The sequence below is a fragment of the Hemicordylus capensis genome, chromosome 5 (genome assembly GCF_027244095.1).
Source record: "Hemicordylus capensis ecotype Gifberg chromosome 5, rHemCap1.1.pri, whole genome shotgun sequence".
NCBI classification, from domain to species: domain Eukaryota; kingdom Metazoa; phylum Chordata; class Lepidosauria; order Squamata; family Cordylidae; genus Hemicordylus; species Hemicordylus capensis.
The window spans coordinates 169,836,346-169,853,884 of NC_069661.1; the positions used below are offsets into that span (position 1 = coordinate 169,836,346).

The 17,539-nt window shown below is 43.7% G+C and overlaps 1 protein-coding gene and 2 long non-coding RNA genes across 3 annotated transcripts in view; 2 read left to right on the forward strand and 1 right to left on the reverse strand.

Annotated features, from left to right (window-relative positions):
• Positions 1-10,835, forward strand: LOC128326430 (uncharacterized). The gene is made up of 2 exons (XR_008308045.1): positions 1-128; positions 9,907-10,835. It is a non-coding gene; the product is annotated as an uncharacterized LOC128326430 (long non-coding RNA).
• The window catches only part of LOC128326429 (uncharacterized), a 20,977-nt gene continuing 13,927 nt past the window's right edge, over positions 10,490-17,539 (reverse strand). Inside the window, exons 2-3 of the long non-coding RNA XR_008308044.1 lie at positions 14,110-14,236; positions 10,490-10,620 (exon numbers count right to left, since the gene is read on the reverse strand). This is a non-coding gene — a long non-coding RNA (uncharacterized LOC128326429). The remainder of the gene's footprint in view (positions 10,621-14,109; positions 14,237-17,539) is intronic.
• Positions 12,707-17,539, forward strand: part of LOC128326426 (WAS/WASL-interacting protein family member 1-like) — a 13,536-nt gene continuing 8,703 nt past the window's right edge. Inside the window, exon 1 of the mRNA XM_053253207.1 lies at positions 12,707-12,883. Within this exon, the coding sequence (XP_053109182.1) occupies positions 12,853-12,883 (31 nt within the window). The 5' untranslated portion in view covers positions 12,707-12,852. The remainder of the gene's footprint in view (positions 12,884-17,539) is intronic.

A 17,539-nucleotide genomic window follows, 5' to 3' on the forward strand; every position in this document is an offset into this window, starting at 1 on the left:
GGAGCCGGCTTGCAGGGAGGTCGCAAGCAAGCAAGCAAGGAGGCAGGCAGGCAGGCAGGCAGAGTGGCCCCCCACAGCTCTCTGCAGCAGACCCTCTGCCCAGCCCAGCCCAGCCCAGCATTTGCCAGGTAGAATGTGAACTCCTTTTTGTGGTCACCCCCCCCCCATATATAGGGATCTGCTTGCCATAGGGCTTTGATATGGGGGGAGGGAGAGACTGAGAAGTCTCTGAATATTTAATTTAAAACAGACTGGAAAATGTGCTGGCTTTAAAAACAAAAACTATCTAAAAAGCCCTATAAGTGGCTTGTTTCATGGCAGAAAATTATAAAAACTCCTGGAACAAACAATATTATATTTATTTTATTCATTCATTCATTCATTGATAAATGCATTTATGTTCAAGTTGTTTTGCAACCCAGAAGGTCTGAGTGAGAACTGTGAAGCATGTGTGGTGCTTTTATTTTATTTTATTTTTCTTGTGTGTGAACTGCTCCCCAATAAACTCGCTGACTTCAGGGTCAATCTGGCCATCCTGTGAATGCAGCACCTCCATTCCAGAGGAGAGGTGTGTTAAAGGGCTTTAAAAGCCTGGTGTGAAAAACCTCCTGGAATCAAACTTTACTAAATTGGTTCAGAATTCTGAGAAAACACACATAGGCTCACACTGCATGGTTGCAAGTCTCTGCTAATCTGCAGCGAGGCTCCCATTTTAATAATTAGTGTTTCTAGTGTGTTCTAGGCATTAAAGAAGCTCAAATATATAGTACTCAATGTATATCACTATATATTGTGAAGTGTGCGTGTGTGTATTCAGTGAAATGTATTTCCAGGCAGCATACTTATTTTGAAATATCAGACTTAAATCCTCGGGAGGCTGGGGTGTGTGGAGGCCCTGGACGGGGGGGGGGGGGGGGGCATTTTAAAATCTGGTCTCTGGGCCCACTCCAACCTTGCTACACCCCAGGGGAATGGTTTCTGGGATTTCCTTGCTGCACTTTTTTGGAGTTTTCTGGAAGCATGTAGCTGAAAAGAGGATGCTGGGATAGAGCAGAAATTCCCTTTCCAGTAGCATTTTTGATAATTGAATCTGCAATTCTATGTGCACATCTAGAAGGAAGTAAATTCTATTCAGTTCAGTGGTACTTGCTTCCAAATACATTAACAAATCTTATCCATTGTGGGATGCTGTGGCTAATGTCTGATTCCTTCAGAACAATCTGTGTGCTGGATGGGGTGGTGGTGAATTTATCTCACAGGATTTCAAAATTGTTTTCTGCTCACATTTTTAAAAGGACCTTACAATTATTCTCCCCTCCCCCAACACCATTGGGGGAGGGGAGAATAATTGAAGGAATGCCTAGTGCCTTTTTAATTTCAATGAGGCTACTTTGAGTAAGCCATTATCCTGTCAGCCATTAACCATTAGGTGGAGGCCTGAGGCTTAAGGGGAAGAAATCTACTCCGTCTAAGCTCAGAGGCAACATCACTTGTGTAGAACTTTTAAAATGTACTACTTTCTAGACAGAAGGAAAAGGGACAGACTCTAATAAGTATCATTCAAACAAACCACAGCTTTATTAAAAGAGGAAGCAGAGCAAAGGCCAGAAGAGCTCATATCAGCTCCTCAGGGCCCAAGTGCAGCCAGAGAACAGGCCCTGGCCTGGAAAGATGGGAGAAGGGCCATCTCCTGAAAGGCCTGTGTGGGAAGGAGAACAGGAAAAAGATGTGAGGCCTTCTTTAGGTTCCCATCCCATAAAAGAGTTTCAAGAATTGGGGCTGGGGGGCTTTTGTTCTCTAGGGGTCATAAAGCAGAATATGAGTAACTACATATGGTACAAAGGCACAATTCAGAGGGTTAAAGCCTACTATTTCAGTCAGATTGGTTTAAGGCCTACCACTGTTTCAGGAGACCGCATTGCTGGTATCACCATCCTGAAGGAAATTAAAATAAGCAGGAAAACTCAGGTTTGTGGGAAATATCTGGGAAGGGAATCTGTAGTTTTGGACATAGTCTAAAACAGTTGTTATTTATAATGATTGGTGTGTGTGTGTGTGTGTGTGTTTAAGAAAAAGTAAAGAAAAAATGAAGTACAGATTTAAAGTGAACACAAATTACATGCTTCTTGTTGTATCCTACTGAAGCTATCCCACTACTGAATAATCATAAGTTAGGATCACACACACTGCCACTATTATTGAATCCACTAATTTCATTTAATTGTGGGGGTTTCTTCAGGCGGAGGGAGCGTGACATAATCTTTATTGAAGGTGATACAAAATTTTTGGTGATCAACATCCAGAAGTTCTACCTTGTTGTTTGAACTCACATTATTTTATTTAGTAGGTAATTTACAGAACTTCAGTACTATCTGCTCTCAGATTAGAAGTAACAATTAAAGCTGCTAAGTTTTGTGAGGCAGCTAAGAATGCTAGACAACAGATGGTAAACCAGATTATGTAAACTGGAAACTGCTGATTAGGATGAGATAATATTGGATCTCTCTCTATTTATATTACTATTATATAATATGTGTATTATTATGTATGCCTTAAATTTTGGTCTATGACCGTAAATAAACATGACTGACTGACAGAACTTCAGTGAAAAGAGAACTTTTGAAAACTTTACAATTTGGATCCTGATCGTTCTGTTGGGCTGAGTGGAGTGTTGCAAAGTGAGGAGGCTTAAAATATCCTTTAATAACCGAGTTTGAAGATCAGTTCTGTGCCCTGCCCAGTTATTGTGGCCTGCAATGCTTTTAGTCTGGAGAAACATGGGTAGTAACTTCTGTCAAATCTTAGATACTACAGACCTTACAAAGAATACTGATCAAAATCAAAAGTTTTTCAACAGAAAGGAAATTTTATCCTCCAATTGTAGAGGGAGCTTCTATGGTGGAGAAAACCCCTTCCTAAGAACCTGAGTTGTTTCAGCATTCTAACATTATAAGCCCTGTATATTGTCTTGGTGATAAAATCTAAATTGTCTGCCCAATCTGCCTGAAAGTTTGCAGGCACTAGGGGACACCACCCCTTCAGATCTGGTTCAGAAAGTGGCTAAGATGCAGCAGTTAAAAATTAACCCTTAAACTCTAGAAAACAAGCGTTGGGTACTAGGACTGTTAATTGGCCACTGTAATCCCAATGAATCTGTATCCCCCTGGCACTGCTTTCACTGTGGCCATTTATTCCCAGTATGGGGAGTGTCTCTTCTGTGGAAGCAGAGCCCTTGGGGCTGGCTAAGAATTCACTCAGATACTTTGGGAAAGCACATGGAGAAATCTGGTAAATGTACTTCCTCCCAGTGCTTTTCCATGGCTGCAATAGAGTGGTGTATGAACTTGTGAGGAAATGCAAGGAGGTGGCAATGAGTTGGGGAAGCGAACTCCAGGTAGGGTGAATGCTCATGAGAATGCATAAGCTAGTGGCAAGGCAACAGGGGTCCTTTTCCTGGTTGTCCATGGTATCCTCGAAAGTCTTCTCCAGCACCAAAGTTCAAAAGCAACAATACTTTTTCTGTCTTGCTTCTTCAAAGTCCAGCTTTCTCATCCATAGAGTATCATGGGGAAAACCATTGTCTCAATGATTCTAATGTTGTAGAATCTCTACCTCTTGTCCTTCTAGGTATCTTTAATATGCATCATATATTCATGGTCCAGTTTTCAAAAGTGTTCCCTGTTTTGCAGGGAAATGTACAGTGAGTGGAAGTTATCAGAAAGTACTGTGCAGCCCAAGGCTAAATTCAGAAGCAGTGCAAGACCATGGTTTATTTTGAGCCTGTCCACAAACCATCGTTTGCTTGGGGAAAACAAACCACAATCTCAAACAATGGTTCAAATATATTTAGTACAACTCTGGCTTGCTGTTATGTCTGAATTCATAGACTTTAGGAAAACCACAGTTAGGGACCTTGCTCTGTCTTCTCCAAAAGGCTGCTGCACCATTGAAACTGGAGTTACTTTTCCTCAAGAGGCTGCTGTACCATGGTGACAGGCATTAACTGTGTCTGCAGCAGATGAGAAAGAGCAGCTGACAAGCAGCTCTAAATCATGGTTTGTGTGTTTCATATTTTGAAGTGCAAACATAAGAGTCCTGCTGGATTAGGCCAAGATCAATGTAATCCATCGTCCTGTTTCCCACAATAGCCGACTAGGTTCCTCTAGGAAGTCTACTAGAAGGAGATGAAGGTATATCCCTCCCCCACCATTGCTCCCTTCCAGCTGGTATTCAAAGGCATATTGCCTCTGAACCTAGAGGTAGCATGTAGCCATCATGATTAAGTAGCTATTGATAGAATTGTCCTCCATGAACTTGTCTCAACCCCCTTTGAAGCCACGAAGGCTCACAACCAGCACCACATTCCATAGATTAATGATGAATTATATGGGAAAGTACTTCATTTTGTCTGACCTAAATCTCCTGTCAATCAGTTTCATTGGATAACCCGATTCTAGTGTTGTGTATGTGTGAGGGGGTGGGCGGGACTTCTCTCTGTCCACACTTTTCATGCCAGCATAATTTTATAAGTATCAGTCGTGCCTCTTAATACTAACTTTCCTAAACTAAAATGTACCCCAAATGTACTTCTCATAAGTTAGGTGCTTCAGATCCCTGATCACTTTGGTTGCCACTATGGTTCACACAAACCATGGTTTTGTGTTAGGTCTAACCCAGCCCTAGACTCTCCGGTTCTCTCCTAAAATGTGAGTAAAGACTTGTGTGAGGCATGCTGAATAGTCATGTGCACGGACCGGTTCGGAGGCCATTCTAAAGGCCTCCAGACCGGTCCGGTCACGGGGTGGTTTTGGTTCGGGTGGGGGGTTCCAATTTAAAAAGGGGGAGCTTTACTCACCCCTTCCAGTTAAAAAGCGTATTTCTTGTAGTAATTGGGCGGCAGGGTGCCGCCCGCTTCAATCTCCGAGTCTGGCCGGCCGCGGGCTCCTCCTTGGTAGGCATAATCGGGCGGCAGGATCGCTCCAAGTCCCTGCCGCCCGCCCTCTTCATGCTGAGCAAGCCCCCCCCCGTCAGCTGGCGGCCGCCCCCTGTGCATATTAGGGGGTTCCCCCCTCCCCTCCACCCCCTTCTTGCCAAGTATCCCCCCCCCTCCATTACAGGAGGACGGCAGGAGAACTCCCTGCCGTCCCCCTTCTCCTTTGCCGGCTGGGCTGCAAATGGTTCCTAGGAAGCCTTTCGCGCGCGTGCGCGAAAGGCTTCCTAGGAGCCATTTGCAGCCCAGCCGGCAAGGCAAGCGGACGGCAGGGAGTTCTCCCGCCGCCCGCTCGCTAAAGTTAACGTTAACTTTAGCGAGCGGGCGGCAGGAGAACTCCCTGCCGTCTGCTTGCCTTGCCGGCTGGGCTGCAAATGGCTCCTAGGAAGCCTTTCGCACACGCGCGCGAAAGGCTTCCTAGGAACCATTTGCAGCCCAGCCGGCAAAGGAGAAGGGGGACGGCAGGGAGTTCTCCTGCCGTCCTCCTGTAATGGAGGGGGGGGGATACTTGGCAAGAAGGGGGTGGAGGGGAGGGGGGAACCCCCTAATATGCACAGGGGGCGGCCGCCAGCTGACGGGGGGGGGCTTGCTCAGCATGAAGAGGGCGGGCGGCAGGGACTTGGAGCGATCCTGCCGCCCGATTATGCCTACCAAGGAGGAGCCCGCGGCCGGCCAGACTCGGAGATTGAAGCGGGCGGCACCCTGCCGCCCAATTACTACAAGAAATACGCTTTTTAACTGGAAGGGGTGAGTAAAGCTCCCCCTTTTTAAATTGGAACCCCCCACCCCAGTGCCGGACCAGTTCCGTGCACACCCCTAATGCTGAAAACTGGAAAATGTGAATTGATATCAAAATAGAGCTGAAACATTTGACCCAACATGAAATTTTGCTGTGGTCTTTATATACTGTATTATAATTTGATAACATACCTGTGTATGTTTTGTTTCATATCTAATAAAAAGTCAGCCATAATCTAAATGTAATTTCAGATGCAAACACAACTAGAAAAAAACATAACCAAGGAACTAGACCAAGGTATGTTAGTAAATTGCAGATTAGCATTGTATAACTTACCCTGTTGTGCAATACTTATTAGAAGGCACTAATGAAGGTTAAAGAAACATAAGATTGACACCAGCAACAACCCTGGAGGCATGCTGTGCTGGGGATGGATAGGGTGTTGCTTCCCCCCTGCTAAATAAAGGGAGTCATCACTTTTAAAAGGTGCCTCTTTGCTCAGTTAGAAGAGGACTGGGGTATATTCAGCCTCAAAACCCTATGCAGTAGAACACGAGGATTGTTATTTTTAGAGGGGGAAGCTGAAGATCCAAGGCTACATATGGTGCCATAGCTCAAGTGGGATTTGAATGTAGTATATCCACTCTTTAGGTAATATTTTTATCTGTAGCTACCAGCCTGCATCAGAATTGCCATTCTGTTTCAGGTTAAAAAGTTGCCAATTAGCTGTCTTCTCTCCCATTCATAGATATAGATATAGATGCATGCACGCATGCAAACTTTTGAGACTGACATGTTTCCATAAACTAATAATTGTTTTCATGTTGGATTGATCACATGTTAAATTGCAGTATATACTGCACGTTTCTTACTACCAATTACCAAGTTCCAAAGGTTTTTGATATATATATTTGATATATATTTTTGATATACCAGGAGAGCTGGTCTTGTGGTAGCAAGCATGACTTGTCCCCATAGCTAAGCAGGGTCTGCCCTGGTTGCATATGAATGGGAGACTTGATGTGTGAGCACTGTAAGATATTCCCCTCAGGGGATGAAGCCGCTCTGGGAAGAGCAGAAGGTTTCAAGTTCCCTCCCTGGCTTCTCCAAGATAGGGCTGAGAGAGATTCCTGCCTGCAACCTTGGAGAAGCCGCTGCCAGTCTGTGAAGACAATACTGAGCTAGATAGACCAGTGGTCTGACTCAGTATATGGCAGTTTCCTATGTTCCTATTCTGCCAGTCTGCTCTGCTATATACAGTTTCTAGGAAATCCTGTTTAATATGAGAGAGACTGTATAGACCAGGCCTGCTCAACTTAGGCCCCCCAGCTGTTTTTTAATTACAACTCCCATAATCCCCAGCCACAGTGGCCAATAGCCAGGAATTATGGGTGTTTTAGGCTAACATCTGCAGGTGGGCCAAAGCTGAGCAGGCCTGGTATAGACCAACACACATACAGATGTGTGCACATAGTTTGCACAGTGTGATAAAAGCCTGTACAGTAGTACTTCCTGTTGTACTGCCCTACATTTGAAGGCCTGTACTCAGATTCACTCTTAAATGAATACATGTTCAATCATTCAAAAACAAGTACATGCCTACAGAATGTATATGCATGATCTAATGGCTGAATAGGGCTTTTGTGACTCGCAGATATTGGAAATTTTAACTGGAATTCATTTCTTCTGTACAGTTGTAGAACTGGAGTATCCTTGAAGGCCATCTAGTCCAACCCCTACTCAGTGTTAGGATAGCCATCTGGGAATGTTCTGCCTTTTGATTTCCTGCACTGAGTAGTAGTAAGTTTATTGCAGTCACAAACCAGATTAACAAACAATAACAATTAATAGCATTAATAAGAAAATTCACAAAATTTCAAAGTTTACAAAATCACAAACTATTCAAATTACTAATACCGTCTTTACGGAGCGTCGATGCCATGAAACAGAACTTTGTCACATTATCTGAAATCACAGGTTTAAAATTGGTCAGCATAATTTCCAAATAAAATTGGTCTGTGTGACCAGGATAAATGGCTAAAATAGGAGCAATAAATTTGGTGCGAGCATCCTTATAAAACTGGCAATAAAGAATAACATGGGTGATTATATCCCCTGAGCCGCAGGGGCAACAGCGCTGATAATAAGGAAGTTGTTTGCATTTACCATCAAGTACTGCCGAAGGGAGAACATTCAATCATGCAATTTAGAAATCTCCTAAATTTTGGTACCAAGATCTGGTCTAAATATTCAGCTGGTTTATAGTTAAAAGTTTGAGAACCTAAGTATATTCCCTTGGGTAGCCGTGCAGACTCCTCCTGCCAATCTATATCTCTGAGCTGTTGCTACACAAAGCAAAGCTCCTGCTCTAATCCTCGGCCAATAAGATCTTCTTGAGATGTGCCCAAGTGATGCAATTTTAATTTCAGAGCTGATTTCCATTTTGAAACAAAACTGTCTAATAACACTAAAGGGGCAAGACCAGCCAGAAGGAAGAGCAGGCTTTTTTTTTTTTTTTTTTGCATTTTAAATTTTTATTGGATTTTACAATAGCTTTTGCATTCAAATTACATTCATTTATCTAATTCTACACATAAGTAAATATTGACTTCCCACTTGCCTATCTGCGCAGTTCACAATAACTATACCTATAAACCATTGCTATAATAATTCAAAACATACATGCTCCACGATACTACTCGATTTTACTCAACCTGCTGTTATTACTATATTTCAAACCAGGCTTAACCAAAATTTAATTATGCAAAACCATACTTTTGCTTTCAGAGTGGTGATCCCTGCTTCCCTACAAAGGACGGCATTTGCTGTATCTCTGGGTACTTGAAAAATAGCCCTCAGGAATTTAGTTTGCACTGTTTCAAGCTGAGAGAAATTTTCCAGAGGACCGATCTACGCCCCATAAAGAATTTGGGGATATATCTTGGCCTTCAACAATTTTATAGCCCCTAGTATGAAAAAGGCACCCCTAGAGTAATAGAAGGACTTAATCACATTTACCGTCTGTTGAGCACCTTGGGAAATAGAATCAAGATGGGATTTACATGTTCCAGTTTGAACCCCCAAATACTTAAAAACTTTTAACCTGTTCAATACTATGTCTGTTTATTGTCCATATAAAGATTTTGGGGTGCTTTGAAAACACCATTATCTTGGTCTTAGAATAATTGATCTCTAAAGTCTCCTCCTCAGTATACTTACCTAAGGAGGTCAAAGCACTGACTGAGACCTATCCTCCTGGTTTGAGATAAAAGGGCTCCTGCACTGAGAAAGGGGTTGGACAAGAAGGCCTTCAAGACCCCTCTGATTCAATGACAGATTATCCTACTCCAATTAAAATTGCCAGATACGCCAGACATATTGCCTTTATCAAATTAAACTAGGATTGCTTTAAACTGTATATAGGAAAAGACTCCAACAAAGCACAGTAAACAATCAAAATTGCTTCATAGGTGGCAGCAAGGTGCTTCATCTCGTAACAGGAGCGAACGTTTTGCAAACAAGTTACTAGAACATTCTCAAAGATCTCTTATATTCTTTCACAGCAAGATAGGCAGTAATATTTTTTCATATTTGTTCAGATGACTTAGTTAATTTGAGAACTTCATTCTTATTGTTTTGGTGCCCTCAGTGTCAGATGAGTGGTTTCTATAAAACGAATATTTTTCATAATGGAAGCTTTTTTGTCTTTCAGCTACTGTAGAACTTGATTGATCAATTGATGAATCTTCAAAAACCTAAATGTGGGACAAGATCAAGTGTCAAGGCAATGCAGTTGTATCTTTTAAATAATGTATAATTTGAATACATTTGTAAATATGACTCCATTACATAACTTTACAATGGTTTAGTCAAGTCAAGTCAAGTTTTATTTACGGTCCTAGACCAAACAAGATGGTTTAAATATATGTTATTGTTGAAGTTGTATTCTAAACATATTGGGCATTTGTCTCTGGAGAAACTCTGCATATAGTGTCTTTATATAAGTTATGAAAGCCATATTTCTTTGATACGCTTGCCTTTTTATTTGCATGCTGCTCATATGTTAGCTGCTAGAGATGGCTCAAGTTCTGTCCTGTTATAGGCGGGTGTAATACCAAAGTATTTTCTGAAATATTTTTAACACATTTGTACTTTTGATGGACTTGTATGTTTTCAGGTAATGGTGAAAAGTCTCCTTGTAGTTCTCTTGCCCGTTTGTGTATTTTGAAACAACGGCACTGAACAAGGCTTTATTTTGGCTGAGATGCATCTGGCAATTCATCAGGACAGCAACTCCAGAATTGGAACAGGAGTGCACCATTGGATTCTTTATGGAATTGACTGATACCAGGATATCTGATTATGTCCTAGGCATGGACTAACTATTGGTGGAACTGTGAAGTATACATATTTACACTTTTTATTTTGTGGTGATTTTTTGCATCATCATTATTCAGTTGTCTGTTTCTCAACTGATGCCAGATGAGTGAGCAGTGTGGAACTTAGTCCCTTTTGTAATCAACTGTATGATTGTTTGTCTTTTCAGAGAGAGATATCTCAGCTCTCCTTTAGGGCTGAAAGCAGCAAAATTAAACTTTAGAACAGCTAAAGATCAGACTCATCATGGTAGGTAAGAAATTGTGCCATTAGATTAAAGGGTCATGGTAGTGCCTCTCTAGCTGAGGTGAGTGGCAAAAAAAAAATAATAAAAAGATTCAGCAGGGCTGGTCTTGTATTCTGAAGATCGAAAGTATCACTCTGTTAGATGTGACTATGCTTGGCATTCGGAGTCTGTCCTAGAATGTGACTGATGTCTCCCCATATGGACCCCTGACTCTTCTTTCTTGTCTATGGGGGTCTTTGCTTGCCTTCTGCCAGTTTGCTGTAGGATCTGCAACATGATAAATACAAACATTTCCATTAGATGTGGCTATACCTGCCATTAGTGTGAAGTATAGGACCTGTACAAGTGATCTCTTAATCAGGAATAAGAGAGACATTGCCAACAATGGGGGATGCCTACATATGTTATTTAATTGCTGGATGCACTGTTACTTCAAGAAACTCTGGATATTTTGTTTATTTAATAAATTTATATGCCAACTACTACAGAAGTCTCAATGCAGTTTACAAAAACCAAAAATTTTTAAAACAACATTAGAACATATATAAAATTCAAATTAAATAAAAAAATCAGTAAAATTCAACCAAAACCTTGGCTGAAGAAATGTGTCTTCAGTTGTCTCCTAAAAGCCTTCAGGGATGGAGCAGTTCTAATTTCAACAGGGAGTACATTCCACAGTCCCGGGACAATTGGTGGCCCCAGAACTGGGGGGGCACCCTCAGATGAACCTCCAACAGGTGACAGGGTTCATAATGAAGAAGGTGTTCTTAAATACCCTGGATAGCCTTCAGCTTTGATCTGGACACATCCATAAACTATTACAACATCTGCAAGTGCTGCACAAGAAATCACCCATGCAGGGGCTCAGTTAGTGGCAGTGGGGAGCCTGTTTGTAGCAGAAATGCAAGATATGAAGGTCGTTATCATGACTGTTAATGGAGGCAGGGATGGCGGGCAGTGGGGAAGGCAGGGTTGAACCTACTTTCCCCTCAGATGATTGGTTGTCCTCTGTGTGGCTAACATGCTCAAACGATCCATGCTGCTCTCAGTGGCGTGGATCTCTGGAGGTCAGGAAAATGAAGCCTGGCCTCTAGGTATCCCTACATGCACTGTGTGGGGAGTGCAGTGCATTGAGAGATTTCCCCTCAAGCCAGATGCTCTAGGCAACCGGCTCTGCATCTGCTCGGGCTGTGTGCAGCCGGCGCATACACATGTCCCTGTACCTGGGCAAAAGGGTGCCAGGATCGGCCTCGAAGGCAGCACCAGGTTTGGCCTCAATCCTGGTGCTTCACATGAGCAGCCCTACCCAGGTAGGGCTGCTCATGTGAACAACCTCATTGCCTCTTGGAAAAGATCAGGTATGTTTTACAGTGCGTTTGACACATTTCCAGTACCAGGGACTTTTACACACAAGGCTTTTAGCTCACATCCCCTGCGGAATGGAGGTTGTGAGTCTACACATCAGCTGGATTTATCCCACGAACTATCAGGGACCAGTACACCTGATTCTGCTTTCCCCCGAATTTCTGCTGCGCATTCTAGCTTGGCCTGAATTATGTCTGGTGGTTAAAAAAAATCCTCTATTTGCAGCAGCATTTGGGGGGGAAACCAAGCTTTCTGGTATGCCTTGCCACTTCTCCCATGATGTGTGTAGGGGCCATTGCCAGTAATTCAGCCCCCCCCAAAAAACCCCTTGCACTTTCACGTCTAAATGAAGGGGAATTTGACAGCTATGTTGGGTATGGTCTGCTCTGAGTAATTTTCAATTACGAGTGTTGGGTGGGGGGCAGGGAGTTGTGGCAGATTGGTTAAATTATTTGGAGGGAGTCTAGAAGGGAAGGGGGAGGAAGAAATTCCTGAGTTAAACTCCAGCCTTGCTACTGCTGCTACTCCAGTCTTTATGAGTCTCTGGCTTCATCTTATTGAATCCTGGTCACCATAGGAACAGAGGCTTTACATATACAGATGTTGTTGGAGGATGCCTGGAACTTAACAATAAAGACTCTTCAATGTAACCTGAGCCCTTTGTGTCTGAGCTGGTTCCATGAGGTTGCATTTTTCATTGCAGAGAGAAAGCAATGATTTCTACTTTAAACTTCCATGGCCTCTTAAATGGTTGTGGGGAGGTGGGGATGAGGTGATGAAGGTAGTCACAAAGGCAAGTTCATTATAAAAATCAGCAAAGATTTGGGTCAGATTCGGCAAGTTTCGGTTAAATGTTCTGTTGTTTGATCCGGCTGCTTGGCAACTTGTCTCACTGGTCTTCTACAACTAGCTGTCAAAATAACTAACTAACAACAACAACAATGGTCTCTTGCTTCCTCCTCTGAGATGTGATTGGTTGGAGAAAAAACCCAGAGGAAGCACACAGGAAAGAGATCCACAAGGAATGCTGACAAGAACCGACCCTATGTGAACGGCCCATCTAGTCACCCAAATTAAACAGCTGAGAATCTATTCCAAAGTAGATTCTCTCTGGATACCCTGAAGCATGAAGCCATGTCTAAATATCTCCCTGTCCATGTAAATGGTAAGTGTTCTTCCTTGGAAAATCCAGTTTTCTTTGTAGGTAGCAGCAGAACGAAAAGTGGGGAAAGAGATCAACTGTCCTGAAACTATTTCTCTCTCTATTGCTTTGCAACTGAAATGTTTTTAAGTGTGGAGTGCAAAACCGTGCTGTCTCCATGGTCCTACTGACATCTGCTCAGGAAAGTGGTCCACCAACAGAAGACTTATTCCTGGACTTCCTAAGACCCATTAAGCCAAGCAGCAAAGACCTAACTGCTCTTCCTAAAGTAGAAGAGCAGTAGAAGTCATGGCAGGGCAGAGTCAGTCAGTCCAGAAGCAGGTCCAAAGCAGCACGTGGCTGAGCAGGCTTTCAGGAGCAGGATAGGGATAAGGGTGTTGCCTGTAGAATCTATATATATATATTTCTCCTGGGTGTGCCCAGGAAAAATGCATCCCGGCAGCCCAGCTGATTGGCTGGGCTGCGGGGGCGCCTGATTGGTCCTGGCGCACCCAGGAGAATTGCCTGGCTGGGCGGCTGCGGAGGCAAGGTGGCGGGCCTGGCCGCGGTGGGCCAGGTGGCGGCGGCGGGCCCGGCCGTGGCGCAGGCCGCGGCGGCAAGGCGGCGGGCCAGACCGCGGCGGCGGGCCAGCTAGAGGCACAGATGCTCTGTGCCCGGACCCACTAATACCTTTATAATTGTTCTAGCTAGAGTTGGCATGAACTATGCCATCATAGATGTTACAAATGCAGAGAATTAGGGCCTGAGTCCTATGCCTGACCTGGTTCTCTGCATAAACACTTCTTTCATCACTTTCTCATGAGAACAGGCTCTTTCATGAGCAATTCGACTCTCTTTGATCTAAGTGGCAATATACTGTCTCTGGAATGTAAGGGTGGTAACAATGTCATCTGCTGTTTTCTTCTGACTATGGATTATTGTGATGTATCACAAGACTGCTTCCTCGCCTTTGATTCGTCAAAGGTGTGAAACTTGAAACGTTTTTGTATAAATGCTTTGTCAGCCTCCATTTTGGGGCTCTACCTTTTGACTGGAACTTGATTCCATGAGCCATGCTCTTTTTCACTCTGCAGAGGTAAATAAAGTTTTGAAATCCTGATCTCCTCTTGGAGTGATCAATTGCGCGCCTTGCACCAGGTAAAATAATCCGTTGGAATTATCAAGGGGTATGGAAACCTTTTGAGGACTACAGATCTATATCTGTATTTGCCATAGTAATAGGTACTCACCCTGTTCCTGTGAACTACAGTGAACATCTGAACTCTCTTGAACTGAGTAGTTGAGCCATTGGATTCGAATGACAATTGAGGCCATCAGTTGTTCTATTTTCCTTCAATTAATTGGATTGGGGCCACTCTACATAGAAAAATGAATAGTTCAAGCAATGGACAAAGTGCAACTTCTTGATTGTTCATCCTCATTGTTAGTTCAGCCCTTTAGCACATTCTTCTCCTGAAGAGAATTTCCACCAGTTGACATCATATGACCTCAGAAGATCCCTTGAAGCCAAGAAAAACAAGAAGGGGTGTGTGTGTGTGTGTGTGTGTGTGTGTGTGTGTGTGTGTGTGAGAGAGAGAGAGAGAGAGAGAGAGAGAGAGAGAGAGAGAGAGAGAGAGAGAGAATGAGCATCCATCCATCCAGTTTAAATCCTGCAGTTTATTATGGTGAATTGCTTTGAGACTGCTTTGGAGAGGAGGGTGGCTAGTTGGCCCCAGAGCTATCTCCTCTTTACAACAATGTGCCCTGAACAGCTAGGCCATGGGAGGGACTGGGGATTAGACATGCTAAACACAGAGCAGCAGTTACAAAATCAAAAGGTAATTTATTTTGCCAAAGGGGTAAGGGCCTGGGTTTGAAAAGGAGTGGAGGAGAGAGAAGTTCCACCATCACAGATTAAACCAAATATAATTAAGTAGCTGAACCCACACAGAGCATCTGTGCGCTAGGACTTTGCTGCTCTTCATGCCCCCCGCCACAGCCTACTTTATTGCTCAGTCAGTGGCCCCCTCCCTGCCTCTCACCTGCCTGCTCACCCCCTCCCCGTTGCTCACTCACCGGCTCACCCCCTCCCAGCCGCTCGGTTACCTGCCCTATTTACCTATTCAACATCGGCTGACCATTCTGGTGGAGGCTCACGTCAAGGTGCACACACACACACACACACACGCACAACCAGAATATCAAGGAGACTGAACGAGGCAGCCATATCTGTAAACGTGTATGAATGAGGCTGCCATATCTAACAAGTGTTTTGGGTTTTTTTAAGTGGAGGGAATGTTAGAAGAGGCATCTATCACGCGAGCTCTCACCTGCAGTCTGCGACCTGGAGAGATGCAAACTGAGGATACATCAAGAATAGGAAAGGAGGGTCTCAAGGCAGATGGTGCAGGGACCTCGCTCAAACTATGCCCTGCATGAGAACTGAGTGCCGGCACATTAAACAGTTGAGATATAAATGTACTAAATAATAATAATTGCAGTTATACAGTGGAGTTTTTTTTAGGGCATTTAAAACATTTCACACAGACTGTCTTGTTGTAATCCTTACAACTTTTGTAGGAACATAGGCAGCTGCCATATACTGAGTCAGATCATTGGTCCCTCTAGCTCAGTATTGTCTACACAGACTGACAGTGGCTTTTCCAAGGTTGCAGGCAGGAATCTCTCTCAGTTATCCTGGCGATTCTAGGGAGGGAACTTGTGTTGGAAGTTAAGGACTTTGCGCTGTCTCTTGTCTCAGTGACATAGGAGGACAGACTAGTGAGTCAGAGGGCTAGAGGGTCAAGATATTGGTCATCCCTTCTCTATTGCTCTGACACTATCCCTTTGGAATGTAGATTGCTACTCTCAGGGACTAACTAACTTCCTTCCTGCTTTGCACTTCCTCTCTCTCTTTCTCTCCCTGTTCCTTCTCCCTTGCAACATGCAAACTCCTCTCCCTGCACCATGTATAAAGAGATGCAGAATCCATCTGCATCCAGCTAGTTAGATAGATTAGAGATCCTAACTCCTCACTTTCCTATCTAGAATGGAGTTAATAAATGCCATATATATTGATCTGAAACTATGAACTGGCTCCAAGTTACTTTACCCTCAGCATACACGCATACCTAGCCAAATTCCAGTGTGTTGTGCCTCTGTGCACTCTGCTATAATGAAAAAGGGATTATCTTACCAGAGAGAATTCCCAACAACTTGGAACCTAGATGCTCTTCCCAGAGCAGCTCCATCCCCTAAGGGGAATGTATTACTAGTCTCACATTCATATGCAACCAGGGTAGACCCTGCTTAGCTAAGGGGACAAGTTATGCCTGCGACCACAAGACCGGCTCTCCTCCCACAGTCCTGAAAGGTAGGCTGGTATTCTGACTACCATATTGTGGATGGGGCTGAAAGTGAGGGAATAGCTAACTGTAAGTCATTAACTGAGCCGATAGCAAAAGTAAGATTTGAACGCAGAACTTCACTTCTTGGGTAATGTATTGCACCACTGCTCTTATGAGTGCCCTCTCACTTTCTGCAACACAGGAATAAAAAGGTGCCAGGCATAATAGTAAGAGGACCACAGGCTCCTAGATCCTGCGAGAGCTTGAGCCTTCCATTCAACAGTGGTTGGCTCTCACTAATGAGATACAGTGCTGGCAATTATGAATCCTGAAAGCCTAGCATCTTGGGCTTCCATTCAAACCCTGAAGAGATGTCAAATGGCCAGCTGGATTTGAACATGATTCTTGGGATTTTGCAATAGGTTTCTGCTTCTGAAAGTCATGATGGTTTGATGGATGGTAGGGAGTCTATGAAGATTGGTTGTCTACCAGACTGCATGAACTGAGTTTCCTTTCACTAACTTTCACTAACAGGAGTTGTGGCTCCTGCTCTGCTCTGCTGCTTTCTGTCATGATGTCATCTTATGGCCCCTACATCACAATCTCCAGGTTGCCATAGGACTGCAACTCATTTTTTGGCATCATCGCTATTCAGTTGTCCATTTCTCAACTGGTATCACAGCTGATAACAGTTTGGGAGTGTGTCTCTGAGACATTATATATCAGTTTGATATTTGAGAGTTTGAGAGAGTTCGTGTCTCATCATGGCAGGTAAGAACTTATACCGTTAGATTGAGTGGGCATGGTAGCGCTCCTTTAGTTCAGGTGAGTGGCCAAAGGGAGAAAAAAAGGTTCTGCCATCATGACCCTCAAAATTCTATTGCTTATAAACATGACAGCTGTTGAACTAATAACTTGAAACATGGCCTGTGTGGTCTGCTTGATGAGGTCTAATTAGATTCTGTTGCAGGCGCAGTGTCTGTCTCTTTAATGATGGAAAGTGACCCTTTAGGGAAGCGGGGGAGAGGGGAGACATATTGGGAAAGCCGATGGCTCTTTAGAGCAATGTGAGGAAGAAGCCGTGTGTGGGGTTATTTCGGAGTCGGCCTGTAGCGTCCTTCCCTTCCGCCTCCCAATCTTCTCTTGTCTGTCAGGCCGAGAATTCCCTGACACTGCTCTCAGTGGACAGTGCCCGGCTGCTCTCACTCCCCCCGGTCAGGATGGGAGGGACAGCAACTTCCAACACATTTAACTTCCTTAAATGTGTTAACAGTTAACACTGTTAACTTCCAACACATTTGACATCTCTTCAGGGTTTGAATGGAAGCCCAAG